This window comes from Leucoraja erinacea, chromosome 1 (assembly GCF_028641065.1).
Source record: "Leucoraja erinacea ecotype New England chromosome 1, Leri_hhj_1, whole genome shotgun sequence".
Classification (NCBI taxonomy): domain Eukaryota; kingdom Metazoa; phylum Chordata; class Chondrichthyes; order Rajiformes; family Rajidae; genus Leucoraja; species Leucoraja erinaceus.
Genome location: NC_073377.1, coordinates 99,777,627 through 99,799,920, shown reverse-complemented (window position 1 = coordinate 99,799,920; position 22,294 = coordinate 99,777,627). Strand labels below are relative to the sequence as shown.

At 42.2% G+C, this 22,294-nt stretch overlaps 1 protein-coding gene across 1 annotated transcript in view; it reads right to left on the bottom strand.

The window, feature by feature from the left end:
- Positions 1-6,066: 6,066 nt before the first annotated feature.
- prkg2 (protein kinase cGMP-dependent 2) overlaps positions 6,067-22,294 on the bottom strand; it is a 97,854-nt gene continuing 81,626 nt past the window's right edge. The window contains exons 16-19 of the mRNA XM_055630417.1: positions 13,943-14,065; positions 11,681-11,743; positions 9,056-9,122; positions 6,067-7,726 (exon numbers count right to left, since the gene is read on the bottom strand). Coding sequence (XP_055486392.1) covers positions 7,631-7,726; positions 9,056-9,122; positions 11,681-11,743; positions 13,943-14,065 — 349 coding nt within the window. The 3' untranslated portion in view covers positions 6,067-7,630. The remainder of the gene's footprint in view (positions 7,727-9,055; positions 9,123-11,680; positions 11,744-13,942; positions 14,066-22,294) is intronic.

The window sequence follows — 22,294 nt, the reverse complement described above, 5'->3', positions numbered from 1 at the left end:
ACGCTCCCGACCTGTTCACCTCCAACTTTTTTTATAGCTCAGCCTAAGTTTTATAATTACCCATACATATTTAAACACCATTGACAGCACCTCTCCACGCCGTAAAGATGCCAGGCAGAGGAAAGAAAGAGGAGCAAAAGACGGAAGACCCGACGACCAGCGCCGGCATAGCCACGCTAGCAGCCATGTTAACAAAGCACAAGGTATCGCTACTGGCAGAATTCAACGCAGCGTTCACCAAACTGGAAACGAAGCTGGACAATATCCAGACCACAATTTTAGATCACCAACACCGTCTTTCGTCATTAGAGTATTTTGCCGATACCACCAGCCAAGACATACGAGCTATAGCGACAATGCTAACTACGGTGACCGAAGAGAACGCCAAGCTAAAGTCTAAGCTTATCGGCCTGGAAGGCAGGAGTCGCCGAAATAACATAAGGATAGTCGGTCTCCCCGAGAACATCGAAGGCCCCCAAACAACAGCTTTTTTCTCTCAACTCCTGCTCGAGACTCTTGGCGAACACACACTGGAATCAGCCCCGGAGCTAGACCGAGCCCACCGTACGCTAACAGCCAAGCCAAGCCCTGGTGAGAAACCCAGAGCAGTTGTGATCTGCTTCCATAGATACCAGACCCGCGAGTTGGTGGTGCGTGAGGCTCGGAGGCAGAGGGGTAAGCTGAAGTACAAGGATATCCCGATCCACATTTTCGAAGACTACTGTCCCGAGATAGTTGAACAACGCTCCGCGTACCGAGACGTTATGAAGGAGCTGTACAACCCGGGTCTCAAACCCTCCCTTCATTATCCAGCTAAGCTGTTCATCATGGCCGGGGAAGGAAAGAGGCGACGACTAACATCTCCTGAGGACGCTCAGGATTTCATCTCATCTTACCGTCGACGCAGACCGGGACCCACAGACGACTGACTTCGCTCGGTACGTCTATATCCGAGTGGCACAGGGATCCGGTTAATCTACGGTTACACTATGGACTAACTGTAGCTTGACTGCTCTTAGCAACTAGCCATTGCTAGCGCTCGGCCTTGCTGATTATACTAGACCCCTGTCTTGAAATGTATGAGGCTGGTAAGAATTCACCACGATTCGTGACTATCTTATACCAACTTTTCCTTATAATGTTTATGTGTAATCATACTTGAAAGGTTCTTCACCTGCACATGCTATAAAATTGGGCTTAAGGGACCCACTTTGTGGTTCGTGATCTGGTCTCTGCCTTCTTGTTTTTAGCAGCTGGCTAGCGCTGCCAGCATTCGGCTAGTTTGTTTACACTAGTCTTCTTAGTGGACTGTCTGGGGCTGATAAGAGCTCATTACAGCCAAGGCTGTGTTATACCAATCTGCTCCTACAGCGTTTTTGTTTAACAATACTTAATTGATGTTCTTTTGCCCTGCGCTTTAATCCAAGAGCCCAGTTTGCAACTTGCTAATTTTTCTAACGTTAACGCTTTCTTTATACCTTGTCGATTTTAAGATATACTATGTAATACCAAAGGAAGCTATTCTTGCTCCACTTATACGTTGGCTTGCTCAGTATCACCATTTTGTTAATTTGCTTTGTCTTATTATTACTATCATCATTACAACATTACCATTAGTGTTGGCAATGACATTGGCAGTGCAACTATTATGGCAATTATTTCAACTTTGTATTTATTTATTTATGTTTATTTTACTTTATTTCTACTTTCTATTTTTCAAATTATTATTATCATTGTTATTATTATTATTACTACACTCATTTCATCTTATGTTACTTTACTGACATTGAGCGATTTTGTTGCTTTGGGAGGTGGAAATATTGAGAGTTAAGATCGGATATCTCCATGCGGATGCGAGGACAACGCACCTTGGTGCAATGGGCACTCAAGGTTCAGTTGGGACATGGGGGGATCTCAGGTCCGGGGACTCAGGTTTGAAAGATGGTTAAGTGATATGTGTCCCACTTGTTTGTTGTGTGTATACGTGTGTATGTATCTTTTTTTTTAAATCACTCCTTCTCCCCCCCCCCCCCCCCCCCCCCCCCCCCCCCCCCCCCCCCCCCCCCCCCCCCCCCCCCCACCCCCCCCCCCCATCCCCACTCCCCACTCGGCAGCTGGTTTTTCGATGCGCTCTTCCGTTTCGACTTGCAGTACTACATCGCTCTGCCCACGCGCTTGGATATAGCTAAGTATGGCCAACACAAACGACACTCTTAGATTTGTCTCGTGGAACGTGAGGGGGGTGGGAAGTCCTACCAAGACTGACAGGATCTTGGCCCACTTGCAACAGCTCAAAGGCGATATATTTTTAATTCAAGAGACCCACCTTCGTAACAGAGAGGTAACACGGTTTAAGAGAGGCTGGATTAGCCACTTATTTCACTCGAAATTTAATGATAGGGCTAGGGGTACTGCTAAACTGATTCGTAAAAACGTTATGTTCGAACCACAGAAAACTGGAGGATCCTGCTGGCCGCTTTGTCATGGTGTCTGGCAAACTGCAAGACACACCTGTCATATTGGCCAGCATTTACAGTCCCAACTGGGATGACAGCTCATTTGTAACCAAATTTTTTACATCTCTACCAAATATTGAAAATCACCACGTCATTGTGGGTGGAGATTTTAATCTGGTCCAAGACCCTATACTGGACAGATCTTCGAACAAAGCCTCTACTTTAACTAAATCAGGTAAGACTCTGCATGCTTTCGCCAAACAACTTGGGCTCACAGACCCATGGAGATTTACATTCCCCACAACTAAATTATTTTCATTTTTTTCCCACGTGCACCGTACCTATACCCGTATAGACTTCTTTCTCTTAGATAACAGACTGCTCTCCAAAATCAAATCCAGCGAGTATCATAGCATCGTAATATCAGATCACGCTGCAACCTCCCTCGATCTCCACTTTCGTAAACAAACTAACCCCTTTAAACAGTGGAGGTTCAACTCCTCATTATTAGCAGAGGCTCACTACATGCAATTCTTGCACTCCCAAATCACCTTATATTTTGAGCTGAATGACTCGCCGGACATAGAAAGAGGTATACTCTGGGAAGCTTCAAAAGCCTATATTAGGGGCCAACTTATCTCTTTTGTCTCCAACCTGAAAAGAACCGAGACATCCCAAACGGCAGACCTGTTACAAAAAATAAAGGACATTGATGACAAATATGCATCTGACCCAGACCCTAACCTTTATAGAGAACGCCTTAGGTTACAAACAGACTTTGACCTCACATCTACTAATAAAGCCAAGCTACGACTGCTTAAATCTAGGCAACACTTTTTTGAATCTGGGGATAAAGCTGGGAAGCTTTTGGCCCATCAGGCCAGAACCGAGGCGACTTCACAGCTAATTCCAGCCATTAGATCCAGCTTAGGGGAGATTCATACTGATCCTCTTAGAATTAATGAAGCATTTGCTAAATTCTACGCTGAACTATACGTTTCCGATTGTCCTCCCACTGCAGGTGACATGCTCAGTAGTATGACGTTTCCCCGAATTGACGATGAAGCCACGAGAGACTTGGGTGGTCCCATAACTGTTGCTGAGGTCCAAGCAGCCATCACATCGCTGCAAAGCGGAAAGTCACCCGGCCCTGACGGCTTCACTGTAGAATTAAACAAAGCTTTCTCTGCTCTCCTCGCACCAGTCCTGAGAGATATGTACAATGAGGTGTTTTTACATCATCGCCTACCGCCCACCTTGTCGTGGGCTACTATCTCCCCAATTCTTAAAAAGGAGAAAGATCCCCTGCTTTGTAGTAGCTATAGACCAATTTCACTCCTGAATGTGGACCTCAAAATCCTCTCTAAAGCCCTTGCGCTCCGTCTTCAACGAGTGATGCCCTCTATTATCTCATTAGACCAAACAGGGTTTATACCAGGCCGACAGTCTTCCCACAATACTAGCCGTCTCCTTAACATCATCCATTCACCGAGTAGTGAGACCCCGGAGATAGTGGTCTCCCTCGACGCCGAAAAAGCTTTCGACAGGGTCGAGTGGAGGTACCTATATGAGGCGATGGACAGGTTTGGCCTCGGTAACAGTTTTATTCTTTGGGTCAGTCTATTATACTCGTCCCCGGTGGCCTCAGTACAAACAAACGGCACACTGTCGCCCCACTTCCCCCTTCAGAGAGGTACCAGACAGGGTTGCCCGTTATCACCACTTCTGTTTGCTGTCGCGATAGAACCCTTGGCGGTCTGGTTACGCTCAGAGAAGGGCTTTAAAGGTATTACACGGTTCGACACAACTCATAAAGTCTCATTGTATGCGGATGACCTGCTCCTGTACATCTCGAACCCAGTCAGCTCTCTCCCTGTGATTACGAATATTTTAGAACGGTTTGGCGCGTATTCTGGTTATAAACTTAACTACCAAAAGAGTGAGCTATTACCGATTAACTCATTGGCTAAGCAGCTCCCTCGCTCTTTAACCTCATTCAAATGGGCAGAGGACGGGTTTCGCTACCTCGGCGTCTTTATCACAACACCCTTATCTGATATGTTCCGCACAAACTTTCTGCCTCTGGTTGAGAAAGCTGAAAGAGATTTTGACCGCTGGTCAGTTTTACCGCTATCCCTCGTGGGCCGGATAAATCTGGTCAAGATGGTCGTCCTACCCAAATTCCTGTATCTTTTCCAGCACGTCCCTATACTTATCACTAAATCTTTTTTTGATAAATTAGAAAGGACAATATCTAAATTTTTATGGGGTAGCAAACCGGCTAGAATCCGAAAGGCGATACTGCAGTCTCCTAAGAGTGACGGCGGTTTGGCACTTCCTGACTTTAGGCGATACTATTGGGCAGCTAACTTGCAAAAACTCCTGTATTGGATGAATGATGATTGCGACCACCTATCGACCTGGGTACACATGGAAAAGGCGAGTTCACATCTCCCGTTGCGGTCTGTCCTATGCTCCCAACTCCCCCTTCCTATAACATCTGTGGGTGCAGGCCCAATTGCGTCCCTCTCGCTCAAGATATGGAGTCAACTCAGGAAAAACTTTGGTTTACAAGGCCCTTCTATCTTGACCCCACTGCTTAAAAACCACATCTTTAAACCTTCAAGTACAGGCCACGCATTCAAAACCTGGCATAGCAACGGTATCAGTAGTATCAAAAACCTATACAAGGATGGCATCTTTTCGTCTTTTGCGGAGCTCTCGTCCAACTATAGCCTCCCAAACTCCCACCTTTTGAGTTTTTTCCAGATTAGGGATTTTGTGAAGAAGACATTCCTCCATTTCCCAAATCGCCCCCCTGAAACCCTGACCGATACCATCTTAGCTCTAGATCCCAACCGGAAGAAATGCATCTCTGTTTTGTATAACTTGTTAGGGTCGGTTATATTGAAACCTCATACCTCATTAAAAGCTGCGTGGGAGGGTGAGCTGAATACGAAACTAACAGACCAGCAATGGGACTCTGCCTTGGATTTGATCCATTCTTCCTCCATATGTGCCCGTCATGGCCTAATCCAATGCAAAGTCCTTCACAAAGTCCACTACACAAATGCAAGATTATCTAGAATTTACCCCGCTGTTAGGGACACCTGCAACAGATGTAATCAATCTCCTGCCAACCATAGCCATATGTTTTGGTCTTGCCCTAAGCTAGCAGCCTTTTGGAGGAGTGCTTTCGACTTGATAAGCAGAGCCTACGGCCAGACTATTCCTCCAAACCCACTGTCAGCCATTTTCGGTACCCCTCCCAACACCAACCTCTCTGTTGCGGTGAAACGGGTTCTAGCTTTTACAACCTTGTTAGCCCGGAGACTGATCTTGCTTAACTGGAGGCTCACCTGTCCCCCGACACACACCCGCTGGATTAAGGAGGTGCTTTACAATTTAAAGCTTGAAAAACTTAGGTTCTCTCTCAAAGGCTCTACCAAGACATTCCTAGATACATGGAACCCTTTCTTGGAACTTGTTAACTCTCTCAACTTGTCCCCGGACTCGGAAGAGGACTGAGTGCTCTCCACCATTGTTCTGCTCTACTGCAGCTGCTCTCCCCTTAACCCCCCCCCCCCCCACACTTATTTATTTAATTACTTACTTAGTTACTGTTATTAGTGACCCCCTTTTTTTTTAGTACTTTTTGTTTTGTTTATCTTACCATATTTGTGTGGATGTGTATGTATGTGAGTGTTGTTTGTCCCCGTTTGGTTCCGACCTGATTCGGGTGGGTTGAAGGTGGGTAAGGGTAAGGGCTTTGAGGGTCGCTTACATACTGTTGCACAATTATGCCTTGACTGTCACTGTCTGTTATCATTGTATGTATGCAAATTGCTGTGAAATTCAAATAAAAAGATTTAAATCAAATGTAACATTTTGGAAATGTTCACTTTTCTGAGTCAAATGGCATTTGCCATTCCTCCTCCCATTTACCTGGCTGATCAAGATCCCACTGTAATTTTTGTAAACCTCCTTCATTTCCTATGAAACCACCTACAAATTGTCTTCTGCAAACTTGCTAACTTTGTGATATTCTCACACAAATCATTTAAATTATTGAAGAAGCACAATGGCCCTGACATCGATTCCTGAGGCACACCACAAGTTACATGCCTCCATTCCAAAAAACAACCTTCAACCCATCACATTCTATACCTACTATCGAGCCATTATGTATCCCACTAGCTAGTTCTACCTGGATCCCATGTGATTTAACCTTTCGGCCTATCAAGCAGACCTTGTCAAAGACCTTGCTAAAACCCATACAGGCAATGTCTACCATCATGCCCTCATCAGTCCTCCTGGTTACCTCTTCAAAAACTTGAACACATTTGTGAAACACAATTTCCCCATGCACATATCCATGGTGACAAGATATCCTTGTCTATTAGAATGCTGAGAGATCCTGTCCCTCAGAATCCCCTCCAGTAACTCACCCCAAACTGACGCCAGGTTCACTGGCCCTGTCTTCTACTGGTGCCCTTTTAAAACAATGGTGCAACCTTAGCCAATGCATAAGCCATTCTGATGGAAAGGAGGAGCCACAAATGTTTGGCCTAGGATAGAGATGTCAGATTGTGAACATATAGTCAGTTCAGTATTATGAGTTACTGAAAGCTTATACATTATTGCAGAGATGTGTGCAAAATCTAGAGAAAGTATGAACCAGAAAGATTGCATTCAGCTCTTCTCAGAAATACCACAGAGTGGGTTCAGTACCTGGCAAGGGAACCGGCTCAATTAAAATACGAAGACAGTTACCATGGGAAAAAAACTGTGTAATGCGAGTCCTGCTGCTGTTTGCACTTATGCAGCAATTTGCTCTTGCTTCATAACATTTCCACATGAGCTTCTCCTCTTCAAACAGTGCAGCTGACTTTTCAAAGCCTAAGGAAATGTTTGCACAAGTGTTCCAATGCAGTTCAGTAGCCATTTCAATCTTCATCATCATTTTTTTTCAGGTAATATTATTGACGGTACGACTTCTTTCCTCTTTTGAAATTAATGTTCACTTTCTTCTGTGGTTGTTTTTCTGATTGTTAACAAAGCCAAAAATTAAAGGATGCATACTTAGAGGAAATTGTCCAGGGTGCTTTTGAACATTAGTAAGAGTAACAGCAAAAATCCTTTTTCTCACAACTTGTTGAAGATTTGGCATTGATCTAGAAATCCTTGTCCCAGCCTGAGAGCTCATCTGGGGGAATATCCTTATCTGGAGGATAGGAATCAAAGTATCTATAATCTGTTGGACCTTTAAGCTTAAAAAAAAGGCAAAAATAGTTTTATTCAGCATTGTAATCCTCAAAAATACAATCTTATCATTACTATGTTGGTTATGAATAGTTCCCATCAAAGACATGATAAAAGTTAGGATTGGCCTACTTGGTCGATCAGAACATTTTTCTCAGCACCAATAACCCCATGGAACACTCCAAACATAACCTCAACAATTGCATGGCTTGCATTTTTACCAAGTTTATTTTCTGTTCCTTAATTTATTTAAATATGCACTAGAAGCAAATCACATTTACAGCATGAAAACAGATTTCCTCTCTCCCTCCAAACGGGAGAGATGGGGCAAGATGCCACAGATCATCCATTCAAGGAGTGCAGTTCTGACGCAGGATGGAAATAAGGCCCATGGCAAAAATGGGAAGGTGACCATCAGCAACTACACACTGATCAGCAACACACACACTGCTCCAACTGAGTTTCCTGCTGCCCACCGTTCTGATCTGCCCACCCTACCTCCTATACTTGGTCCCACTCTTCCTTCCCTATCAGATTCCATCATCTTCACACTTTGTTAACCCACCTATCACAATCCAGCCTCCTTCAATATTTCCACCCTTCCCTCCCCACCCCATTCCATCTGCTAATCAACTCCTCCGCACCTGGAACCAACTATTGTGTGCTGGCTTTTGCTCTAACCATCCCCTTCACCTCTTTACATCAGCTATCTCCCCTCTACTCTTTTAGTCCACCTGAATGCGCCTGACCCGAATGGTGTCTGTCCATTTCCATCCATGGATGCAGATCAACCTACAGAGACACACTAGCATACTGTTTGTTGTTCAATATTTTCAATATTTACAACTAGATAGGGGCCCTCACCTAAAGTGTTAACTTTGTTCCTTTGTCCACAGATGTTTCCTAACCCTTAGTATTTTCTGACTTATTTTAGAGTTCCAGTACCTGATGGTTTTGCATTTTTATTTTCAATGCCCTCTACATGGCAGCATTATAGATGTTCTAATGATGATTCTAATTTCATTGAAAAATAATGCGATCAATGTTTCAAACTGACCAAGCCCTCCAATTCTTTATGGTGAATTAATTATTGGTTTAATCTGACCAAATATCTAAATTGGCATGAGTTTTTTTAATGCTTATAATATTCAATATTACTATTATTCAAATATTTTATTTGGAACAGTGTAAAATAGAATTCATTGTGATAGATCAACATCAGGTTCAGCATTGGTCTGGCAACTCCAAAACCAGTAAATGTGATGTTGCCCAGATATAATAAACTGCAAAATTATTCCATTCTTATATCTGAGACAAAATAATAGCAAATACTGTACCTCTCTTTTTAATGGTGATGATAAAGTCCTGGTTTTTAATCCTTCCCAGTTAAAACCACTGAACCATCTATAGTTGAATAAAATTACATATATATTTCAAATATATTCTTCATTTAAATTGTATTAATTTGCACATTTAAAAGCAATTAAACCCAAGGTAGATTACCATGGTGAACTTTTCCCCATGAAAACATTAGCCATGCAACATAAGGAAGGATGTGGAGGCTTTGGAGAGGGTGCAGAAGAGGTGCAAATCAAATTAAGTTCATTCGCGTATGCTCAAATATGGTAAGTTACAGCTGAGGTTCTCAATATGTTACCTGGATTAGAGGGTATTAGCAATAAGGAAAGGTCAGACAACGTTAGATTGTTTTCTCTGAAATCTTGAAAGCTGAGGGATCATCTGATAGAATTGTATGAAATGATCAGAAGTATCGTTAGGATAGATAGTCATAGCCTTTTCCTCAGCAATGAAATGTCAAATACGAGAAGGCATAACTTGAAGATGGAGAAAGTTTAACGTGATTTATAATTCAATTTTTCCACAAAGAAAGTAGTAGATGCCTGGGATGTGCAGCCAGGGGAAAGTAGTGGAAGCAGATAGCTAAAACAAATAGTCAGGGAATGGACGGATTTAGATCATATGCAGGTAGATGTCCAGGTGAAAATTGGCATGATGGTTGACAAAGATATTACGGGTCGAGGAGGCTGTTCCTGTGCTGCATTGTTCTATGTCCAATAATATTCCTACTAAATCCTTTCCTCTTCAATCCTCAATGAGTTCTCTCATCTTATGTCAAATCAATTCCAGCTGAGGATTCAAAAGGCAATTTACATCAGTGAAACGGCGCCCTGTCAACAGTGGGTTAGAACGTGGTAAGTGGAATATTGTGCGTTTAAAAGTGAGCCAGTCACTTTGGAGAAAAGTGGAATATGTTTAAATGCTGAGAGATTAAAAAGTATGGATGTTCACAGCTGCATGCTAGTCCTTGTGCACAAGCCACCAACAGTAAATATGTAGGTATAGCAAGCTATCATGAAGGTAAATGGCATATTGGTCTTTATTGCAAGAACATCTAAGTAATGGGTAAAGGTATGTTACTAATGTAACATAAGAGCCAAGTGAGAGCACACCTTGAAAGTAATACCTTGATCTTCCTATCTAAGGAAGGATGATAGAATGATCGGAGTACAGAAAAGATTCACCAAATGGATTACTGGGATTGGGCAAGGGTGAGATACCTTTGGCTGGATTAAAATTTAGAACAGAGTTTAGAAAATTGACAGGTGGTCTCATTGAACGTTAAAAATTCTGAAGAATCTACACAGAGGTGACATGTTCCTTGATTGGGCTATCAAGAACCAGTGATCAGATGTTCAATGAGGATTGGCCATTCAGAATTGAAGAAAGTAGAATGTTCTCACCAGAGAATGGCAAATCCAGAGAAAACTCGGCCCAAGAGAGCTCCAATAGCTCAGTCAAGAAATATATATAAGGTAAAGATCGATAGATGTTTGGACATCAAAGAGATAGGGTTAGTTCAGGAAAGAGGTGCTGAGGTAAAATATCCTTGCATTTGCTCCATTGAGCCTTGGAGCAAATGCAAGGCATTGGATGGCGACTCCTATTTCTGTTTAAATTCTTACATTCCCAGAAGACAAGTTTCTTGACTTTTGGAAAAAATGTCAAATACTTAATGGTATGAATAAAGAATGACTGAAGAGCGTCAAATAGTTGAAAAAAAGAAGAAAAAACGACATCCAGTTGAGCTGTTTATAGATGAAAATAAATAACATTTCAATACAAATATGGCAAGTTATTGGTGGCCAATTAATAAAAGGAAATTATTATAAAGTTATAAATACTAAGTGAGTTTTTAATGTTGACTGACAATTATTTACATAATGACTATTTTTGTAATAATGGTTTCATATGATCTTGGGTCAATTGTAATAATAGCTGTTGCCAACATTTTCCTTTCTTATTGTGGTAACGATATCATTATACAAAATAAACCATGATAATGGTGTGAACAAAAAGGAAAACCAACCCACTTTAGCTCACGTTTGCCCAATCAGTCTACTCTCAGTGATGGAAAGTATCAAGTTGTATATGACAGACCTTACATTGTGACTTGGGGATTTTGCTATTTGATTGAACAGATGAAGGGTAATCTAGTTTGAACAAAACAGAGTAGTAATCATTAAGTAGAGCTGTAATTATGGCAATGATGAATAGAATGATGAATGGAATAAGTGTAAATGTTCCCGGGGTGGGTGCTAGGTCTGGTGAAGACACGGAACAGAGCAACATGGTCATACTTACTCACCCATAACATGCTCACTGATGTCCAGTTTTGGTTTTGCCAAGGCCACTCATTTCCAGACTTCATCTCAATCTTGGTCCAAATGTGGACCAAAGAACTGAATTCCAGAGAAAGAGTGGAAATGACTGTTCTTGTTTACAGTGAGTTTCCATTGGAAGAGTAGCAAGTCCCTTCCCCACTTCGCGCCAAGGTTGTGGCAGACCTGCTTCCAGGGATCCCCACCAAATCCAGCAACCCATCCAGCTGAGAATCTGCCCACACAGTCAGCCACTGTCAAATTTCTGCACAAACATCTTACCTGTGCTTCTTAATGTCATTTATTCCATTTTTCAGATTTCCCAGACGTTCATTTGGATTTTGTCTGCATTGAAGAACATCACAGTCAAGTGGAAAATTGTTTGTTTGTTTTGCAATTTCTTTCTCTCTTTTTTCCCCCATATTGTTCTCCTGAAACTACTGAGTTATGGAGAGCATACTGTTTGCGCTATTGGAATCAAAGTGTAATAAGACTGGCCTAAAAATCAGACATGAGTTTGAATCCACCATAGCAGCAGCATAATTAAATTTAGTTAATTAAATAATTTGTTTTTAAAATAGTCCTTTAGTAATGAGGATCATGAAACCTTGTTGTGCACAATCCCATTAAATTCACTAATGTCCTGGTGAAATAGGTCTATGCTGTTTCACAAGCACAATCTAAACGTACTTAAACACAGCTGCCTGATTTTTTGGAAAATTGGAGGTGAAATCAAAACTCACTTACCACTATGGAAATTTTGGAAATTCAATGCAATTCAATAACCAAAAAAACGGAATTCTGGGATTTCATTAAATCACACCGAGTGATCCCAAAGGCATATGGGGAGGAAGCAGTAAGGGGTACTAATTTTGGATGATCAGCCATAATCATATTGAATGGTAGTGCTGGCTTGAAGGGCTGAACGGCATACTCCTACACCTATTTTCTATGTTTCTGTTTTTATGAGTTTACATTACCTGTCATGTATGACACTAGTCTCACATTACACTTACACTTGAAGGGAAATTTGGTAAAGCCATTATTTTCTATCCAGACTAAATAACAATTTCAACTCTGCTCATAAGATCAATAATGTTGATGTTATGCTCCTTCATATAACCAAACCACAGATCTTTGCATTTAACAGAATTAATTAATACCTGTGAAGATTAATACAATTAAGTAGACAGCTCCACAAAGAAAATGACACCAAGGATCACTGAAGCAATGCCAACTGCCGAGCATCTATCAGGTGGGATTCTCTCTGTAGATAAACATTTATTAGTGACACCAGCATCAGAGGAGTGACTTCTTTTGTAGATGAAAATAGTTGCCCTCTATTATAATATAATTTTATTGAACACAGTGGGGATGTGGGGATTCATCACTGAAGATGCTAATGAACTGAACTTTTTTCTTGTCATTTATTGTGGGATTTACAGAGTACTATGTGTACATATGTGTTGCGCTGCTGCAAGTAAGAATTTCATTGTGTAGGAAGGAACTGCAGATGCTGGTTTAAACCGAATATAGATACAAAATGCTGGAGTTAGTCAACAGGACAGGCAGCATCTCTGGAGAAAAGGAATGGGTGACATATCAGGTCTGAAGAAGGGTCTCGACCCGAAACGTCACCCTTTCCTTCTCTCCAGAGATGCTGCCTGTCCCGCTGAGTCACTCCAGCTTTTTGTGTCTATTTTCAGTAAGAAGTTAATTGTTCTGTTTTGGGACATATGACAATAAAACAATCTTGACTTTTGACTGTTGACCAATGATTGCCGGCATCAAAGATATTATTGATTTGCATAAGGCTTAACTGAATACCCGAGGACTGATTTTAATTCCACTTGCCAGCAGAGCTGTCATTTAAAATGATTGGCACAACATCCTGCCTTGGAACTTATAGACTTTTTGCTGGTTATCATTTAAACCAGTTCTTTTAATTTTAATGAAACACTTGCAGGAGAGAAGCAAAGCTATTCTTTGAATCTGAAGTTTGGATTGTGAAGTTACCAGAGCCAATTTCAATCCTTCATCCAAGCCAAACAACTCTTGTGACCTCCCCACCAAGCCAACCTGGCAGCAAGGTAGCCAAGACCACAAGAAATCAAAAATGTTAAGTTATTCCTTATGCGACAGGAGTCCAGCTTTGCTTCTCTGACCTAATAGAAGTCCTGTACCTTCCCTGTTCCTACATTCTTGTTCTCTCCTTCCTTGCCCCAGGACGTTCTGTGTACATTCCCAAGCATTTGATTTTATCTGACCAAAATTTGTCTTCTGCCTGATCACTAGCTAATACATCCCATTGAAATGTCCTGACTTAACACTGTAGACTCAAATCTGTACAGCTTATTAAAGAGACCTAATCGTTCTCTATAGCCTTGAATATTTTTCTCTTTTGATTGTATAACCGATTTACTTAAAAAGAAAATTTTGGTCAGAATAAAATTCAGCTGACTTTAATACTTGATGATATTGGTTGATAAATAGTACTTACAGAATTTGTGGGCGCATACATTTTGATTTAAAAAAAAATCTTACTTGCACAGCCTACGGATCATGTCTTCTGGTCGTTTTGTTATCTTCTTGGGAAAATCCATTTTTTCTACACCTTTGAGAATCATGTTGTAGGTTAACATCTGATCATATCCACAAAATGGTGGGCTATAACACAAGGACATAAAGTAATGTTAGAGCAACAAAGAATTCTCAATTGAAAAAAACTATTGAAGAATTTGCAAGATAATTTGTATTTTAAATGCCACAGACAGCGAGCAAGAAATTCAACAACTTTTGAACCTTTTGGAAAAATAGTGGGAAAGACAATCCTTTCCCATGTAAGTATCAGAAACGTAGATATCTACATGTAAATGCTCACAATGAATTTCTCAGTTTTGCTCCCAAGTGGAGGCTTTCCATTTTAGAACATCCAAGATATCCTTTCTTTACTAAATGTGATTTCCCCTCTGCTGTCATAGATAGATCCCTCATCCATGTCTCTGTGTCCAGTGGTTCTCCTTTCGCTGCCCCTCCCCTCAGATGGAATGATAGAGTTCTCTTGGTCATTATCATTCATCCCACCACTTCACTCTCCAATTTTTGTGCCCCCTTCCACGTGCCCCTCACATATTCGTATCTCCACCTCTTTCTGCTTTCCCCAGAGACTGCTTCCTCCGCAGCTCCTTGTTGCACTCATCCCTTCCCACCCGAACCACACCCTCCCCAAGTATGTTCCCCTACCACAGCAGGAGATGTAACACCTGTCACAACACCACTTCCCTCATGTCCATCCAGGGACCATAGCAGCCCCTCCAGGTGAGACAGAGGTTAAGGTGCACCTACTCATATTCCCAATGCAGCCTCCTTTACATCGGCGAGTCCAAGCATGTAGTCTCAGTCAGCCAAGGCCTGTTGGATCTCCCGGAATCTAATAATTTTAACTCCCCTTCCCATTCCCACACTGACCCTTCTATCCTTGGCCTCCTCCTTTGCCAGATTGAGGCCACACACAAACTGAAGGAACAGCACCTCACCTTGGGTAGCTTACAACTTAATGATATGAATATTGAATTCTCTAATTTCAGGTAACTAATCTACAAATAAACTCCCTTTCTTTCCCTTTTTTCCCTCCCCATGCCCCAACTGGATGTGCACCCATTTCTCCCTTTCCCCTCCCCCAATCGCCTTCCACCTACATTCCTTTCTCTTGCTTCACATTCCATGCCACTTCTATCCTCATGCCCCTGTCCCACTTAGGAAACCTGAACGGAAACCTCTGGAGACTTTGCGCCCCACCCAAGGTTTCCGTGCGGTTCCCGGAGGTTACAGGTGGTTGCGGAAGGTTGCAGGTAGTGGAAGCAGGTAGGGAGACTGACAAAAACCTCCGGGAACCGCACGAAAACCTAATGGGGCGCAAAGTCTCCAGAGGTTTCAGTTCAGGTTTCCTAAGTGGGACAGGGGCATTACTCTTTATCTCACACTTTTCTCTGGCAGTTACCCAACCATCTGCCAATCAAACCTCCCTCGACCTGTATCCACGTATCAGTTGCCAGGCTTAGTCCTGCCCCCACCAGGGATGGCACAGCGATAGAGTTACTGCCTTAGAGCGCCAGAGACTCGGGTTCAATCCTGACGACGGGTGCTGTCTGTATTGACTTTATATGTTCTCACTGTGACTGCGTGGGGTTTTTCCAGGAGCTCCGATTTCCTCCAACACTCCAAAGACATACAGGTTTGTAGGTTTTGGCTTCGGTATAAATTGTAAATTGTCCCTAGTGTGTAGGACAGTGTTGGTGTGAGGGGATCACTGGTCAGCGCAGACTTGGTGGGCCAAAGGGCCTGTTTCCATGCGGTATCTCTAAACTAAACTAAATTAAATGGCGCCAAAATCACAGGTAGAAAAGAAATGTCAAAGACGAGAGCAAATATATTGGACAATAGCAGGCCCTACTCAAGGACCACACGCCAAGATCATCTTGACTAAACCTAAACCTAGTTGTGTTTAATAATCAACATTTAAAAGACATTTGGACAAGTAAAAGGACAGGAAATATTTAGAGAAATATGGGCCAAAGGGAGACAGGTGGGACTAGTGTAGATGGGGCATCTTGGTCAGCATGGGCAAACTGGCCGAAGGACCCGTTTCCATGCAGTATGACTCGATGACGCCATGACTGTTAAACTGCTCGCTGTTAGTTACTCCTAGTGTAGGCAACAGGCACATAGAAGTCAATGGGAGTTGATGGGCATGTGGGAGAATAATAAATGGCAAGAGGAAAGGGAAATAAAGATAAGGGGCATCGTATCAACTCGAGGAGCTGAACAACATCCTTCCGTGTCTTTATATATGCATGACAGGTTGGGCACTGAAGATGCTGCTGTATGCGCTTCGAGAACATCTGCAAACATCTGCATGTTCTCCCTGTGACTGCATGGAATGCCTCTGATGGAACATAGTACATAGAACAGCACAGCGCAGGAACAGTCTCTTTGTCCCACAATATCTGTGCCAAACATATTGCCCAGTTAAACTAATCTCTGCCAGCACATGATCCATTTCTCTCCTTTCCCTGCTTATCATGCGCCTAAACAAAAGTTTCTCAAATGCTACTATCGTATCCTCCACCACCACCACCCCTGGCAGTGTGTTCCAGGCACTCTCCACTCTGCTTACAAACTTGTCCTGCACATCTTCTTTAAAATGTCCCAATCTCACTTTAAAGCTATGCTCTCTTGTTCTGTGACGTTTCTACTCTGGGAAAAAGGTTCTGACTGCCTACCATTTCGATGCCTCTCATTTTATACACTTTTATTAGGTTTCCCATCATCCTCCCCTCATAAACATGACTGTTAGTTGGTAAATTGCCCACTGTAAATTTTCCCTAATTTATAGACGAGTGGGAGAATATGGGAAGGGCTGTTGCGGATTTGAGTAAAGTGGGTTTGGAAAGATTAGTGTAAATGGATGCTTGAGTGTTGGCATGGATTTGGTGAGCTACATGGCCCGTTTCCATGTGAATTTCTTTCTGACTCAGACTCTATCCTTCCGTGATGCACAATGGACAATTGTTCTGTGCCTGGGAAGTCCAGTGGTGCCGTGTGCAAATGTAGGTGTGAAATGTAGAAAGCTTTATCTCAAAGCCATAGATTGTTGCCAAAATTACGCAGGAATTTAATTCCATGTAATATTAATACTAGACCAAAAAAAACATTGAACCACCCCCACTACTGACTGGCCACTGAGCAGGTATTTGAGAATAGTTTAGAAATAGCAGCAGCTTTCCTGGGCGGGTTACCTCAGGCTAAGGGGAAGAAACATCGTGGGGCACCTGAACATAAGGAAGTGATTTATATGCACATTGTAATGTAAAGAAATATAGAAAGATGAAAGTTTATTTCTGCCATACAACATTAGACCTAGTTTGTGCAGGTGAGTTAACAGGCTTGCCATAAAACTAACAAATGAACAAACAAACAGCTCACTAAAATGTTCTCGTGAAGATAGCTTATTTTCATGGTAGTTTACAGGATTGTAACAGTCTTTGTACTGACTAAATGGTAATCGGGATCAAGGTCAGTGCAAGGATATGTCAAGCAGACCAACACAAGTGGAGAGATTTATTTGACCCACTGTCAATGGATGGGCAAGCTGTAGATTATCTTTAGATGGAAAGAGATAAAAAGAGATAAAAGCTTGTTTTCAAAACAATTGGCCTCTCCAGTAACGGCCGAGAGAAGTGATGGACGAGTTTAATAGAAATGATGAGCAGAGTGATAGTGGCAACTGATAACAGGTCTGGGGAGTCCAAATGAACATTGGAGGGAATAGCTTAATAATTATGCACTGATTAATGTTTAAATCAAAGGGGTATTTAGTTATGATCGATTACTGACCAGAGGTCGGACTCTTCAAGATACATGATGAAAAGAGATAGTTGATTGTGCGTTATCTTGGATAATAGATGATGCTGAATTCCTGTATATTGTTGGAATTATTGCACTTACCTTCAAATGTAACCAGGTAGAGCAGTGCTTCTTAAACTGGTGAATGGTTCACCCAAGGGTGAATTAAATTATTTGGGGTGAATGATTTAATTTATGTTTTTTCATCATGTGACAAAATAAATTATATATATAAAATTATACACAATTAACCAAAATTATAAAATTATACATGAAAATTACCAAAAATCATAAGAAAATTTAGTCGAGAGTGAATGGAATATTGTGATAAAGACTCAAGGGTGAATGACACTGAAACAGTTTAAAAAGCACTGAACTAGAGGGCAGGCCTAGACTGGGTATTGTGTAATGAGGAAGGATTAGTTAGTGATCTTGCTGTGCATAGCCCCTTGGGCAACAGTGACCATAATATGGTGAAATTCTGCATTAGGATGAAGAGTAACGCGGTTAATTCAGAGACTAGGGTCCTGAACTTAAAGAAAGGAGACTTTGAAGGTATGAGATGGGTATTGGCTAGGATAGACGGGTAAGTTATAGTTAAAGGGACTGCATGGATGAACTCCAAAAATTGTTCATCCCTGTATGGTGAAAAAATAAAACGCTGATAGCGGCTCAACCGTGGCTAATGAGGGAAAACATGGATAAAGGAAGCAGCAAACTGGAGGACTAGGAAAATTTAGAACACAACAGAGGAGGACAAAGGGGTTAATTAAGGGGGGGGAGGGGAGCATGAAAGAAAGCTTGCGGGGAATATAAAAGCTGACTGTAAAAGCTTGTGAAAAGGAAAAAGATGATTGAACACAAAAAATGTAGGTCCCTTACAGTCAGAGACAGGTGAATTTATAATGGGAAACCAGGAAATGGCAGACCAGTTAAACAAGTACATTGGTTCTGTCTTCACTAAGGAAGCCACAAACAATCTCCCAGAAACACTAGGGGGACCCAGGATCCAGTGGGAGGGAGGAACTGAAGGAAATTCACATTAGTCAGGAAATGGTGTTAGGTAAACAGTTGAGACTGAAAGCAGATAATTCCCCAGGGCCTGATAGTCTCCATCCCAGAGTACTCAAGGAGGTGGCCCTGTAAATTGTGGATGCATTGGTGATCATTTTACAATCTTCTCTTGACTCTGGAGAAGTTCCTGTGGACGAGAGGGTAGTCAAAGTAACTCCACTTTTTAAGAAAGAAGGGAGAGAGAAAACTGGGAATTATAGACCAGTTAGCCTTACATCGGTAGTGGGGAAGATGCTTGAGTCGAATATTAAAGATGTTATAGCAGCGCATTTGGAAAGCAGTGACAGGATCGGTCAAAGTCAGCATGGATTTATGAAAGGGAAATCAAGATTTTTTGAGGATGTAGCAAGTAGATTGGATGAAGGGAGAGACAGTGGATGTGGTTTATCTGGACTTTCAAAAAGCCTTTGACAAGGTCCCACAAAAGAGATTAGTGGGCAAAATTAGAGCACATGGTATTGGGGGTAGGGTATTGACATGGATAGAGAACTGGTTGGCAGACAAGAAGCAAAGAGTAGGAATTAATGGGTCTTTTTCAGAATGGCAGGCAGTGACTTGTGGGGTGCCGCAAGGCTCGGTGCTGGGACTCCAGTTATTTACAATATATATTGACAACTTAGACAAGGGAATTAAATGTGACATCTCCAAGTTTGCGGATTAACACAACGCTGGGTGGCAGTGTGAGCTGCTATGAGGCTGCTATGAGGCTGCAGAGTGACTTGGATAGGTTGGGTGAGTGGGTAGATGGATGGCAGATGCAGTGTGATGTGGATAAATGTGAGGTTATCCACTTTGGTGGCAAGAACAGAAGGCAGATTATTATCTGAAATGTGTCAGATTAGGAAAAGGGGAAGTGCAACGAGACCTGGGTGTGCTTGTACATCAGTCACTGAAATTAAGCATGCAGGTACAGAAGGCAGTGAACAAAGCTAATCTTTGAAGTTGGCCTTCATTGCGAGAAGATTTGAGTTTAGAAGCAAGGAGGTCCTACTGCAGTTGTACAGGGAGACTGACACATCTGGAGTATTATGTGCAATTTTAATCTCCTAATTTGAGGAAGGACATTATTGCTATTGAGAGAGTGCAGCATAGGTTCACCAGGTTAATTCCCAGGATAGCAGGACTGATATATGACGAAAGAATGGATCGACTGGGCTTGTATTCACTGGAATTCAGAAGGATGAGAGGTGATCTTATAGAAACATAAAATTCTTAAAGGATTAGACAGGCTAGATGCAGGAAAAATGTTCCCGATGTTGGGGGAGTCCAGAATCAGGGGTCACAGTTTTAAAAATAAAGGGTAGGCTATTTAGGACCGAGATGAGGAAAAACATTTTCACCCAGAGAGTTGTGAATGTGGAATTCTCTGCCACAGAAGACAGTGGAGGCCAAGTCACTGGATGTTTTTAAGAGAGAGTTAGATTTCGCTCTTAGGGCTAATGGCAAAGGGGATATTGGGAAAAAGCAGGGACAGGGTGCTGATTTTAGATGATCAGCCATGAAGGGCCAAATGGCCTATTCCTGCACCTATTTTCTATGTTTCTGTGTGTTGAAAAATCCCATGCTTTGGATGATCAGTGCCCCATTCCCCACGTTAGGTGACAGATCGGCCAATGGATATTTTTCCGTTTGACTTGGGTATGGAATTGTTTGAGTGATTACTTCACAGCTGAAGAGTGGACTTGGCTTACCTCCAAGGTGTGGAGGTACCTTGGTGTATGCAGGCTACCATTTTAGGCATGAAATTCATCATGGAGTTTAACTTCCTGATCATGGACATGGACCAATCACAACAGGTAGTTTTCAGTCAGATGTCACTGGTGACCATAAACGCTGGGCCATTGTTTTGCATTTCCTTGGACATGGAAAATTCATGCAAATACACTAGATCTTTCAATTTCCTCTTTTCCAAGGAAGAGTTATTCTCCATGGAATAGGGGAGATTGTGAAAACATCTGATAGAAGCAGCATTTAAAATCATGATGCCTGGATAGTAGAAAGCGACAAATCAGGAATCTGAATACACACAGTGAAGGTGATTGACAAAATAACCAAGATGACATGATGAAAAATATCTTTGCACAGAGTGATTAACATCTGGAATCCACTGTTCAGGAGGAGGTTAGTTGAGGTAGATTCAATCATGATATTCAAAGGGTATGCGATAAATACCAAGAAGGAAATAACATGGCAAGGTTGTTTGGAGAGGGCATGGGAGTGGGATTAGTTGCATTGTTCTGGCAGTATCGGCATTTCCTCAAATGGTCTCAGTCCATGAGATGAACATCCGGTGATTTTACAGAGTTCTGCCTGCCGTTATGCAATACAACAGCAATCATTTGAGACTGAAGACTTTTCTGGGTGTGATTCCTGTGCCAAGCCCACTTCCAAATGAACCGAGCCAACATTATGCAGCATTTTCTAGTGTGCAAGGATCCTGCCTAGAACAGGCATTGGACACCATGAATACATAAACTAGCATCCACTTCAAATTAATTGAAGAAATTAGTTTAGAATTTCATATTGCATATATTTCCCCCCATCTCTTGCCCCATCCCCTCATCCTCCTTAAATTTTAGAGATGAAGCAGACTAATTAGCTGTTTATAAAGGGATGAATGGAAGGACCAAATGAGAAGCCAGCATATTAATAGGCCTAAAACACGGTCTGTGGAGTAACTCAGCGGGTCAGGCAGCATCAGTGGAGGACAATGGATCAGCGACATTTTGGTTGGAACCCTTCTCTATTCCCTCAAGTGTTGCTGCCTGACCGGCTGAGTTACGCCATCACCTTGTGTTTTGCTCAAGATTCCAGCAACTGCAGTTCTTTGTGCCCATATTAATAGAAAGGATACAGAATAAAACAACATGAGGCAGGAGGCAGAGAAGGGAAGCACTCTGAAAAGTAAAAGTGGTAGGCAGACAAATCCAGGGCAAAAATCAAAAAGGGCCATTTTTCAACAAAATTGTATAAGGGGTAAGAGTGTTGTAAAAACAAGCCTGAAGGCTTTATGTCTCAATGCAAGGAGCATTCGTAATAAGGTGGATGAGTTGAATGTGCAGATAGCTATTAATGACTTTGACATAGTTGGGATCACGGAGACATGGCTCCAGGGTGACCAAGGCTGGGAGCTGAACATCCAGGGGTATTCAATATTCAGGAGGGATAGACAGAAAGGAAAAGGAGGTGGGGTAGCGTTACTGGTTAGAGAGGAGATTAACGCAATAGAAAGGAAGGACATTAGCTTGGAGGATGTGGAATCAATATGGGTAGAGCTGTGAAACACTAAGGGGCAGAAAACGCTAGTGGGAGTTGTGTACAGGCCACCTACCAGGAGTAGTGGAGTTGGGGATGGCATCTCCAACTCCAAATTGGCAGGGGTGAATCAAATTGGCAGGGGTGCTGAGGAAGTGGATT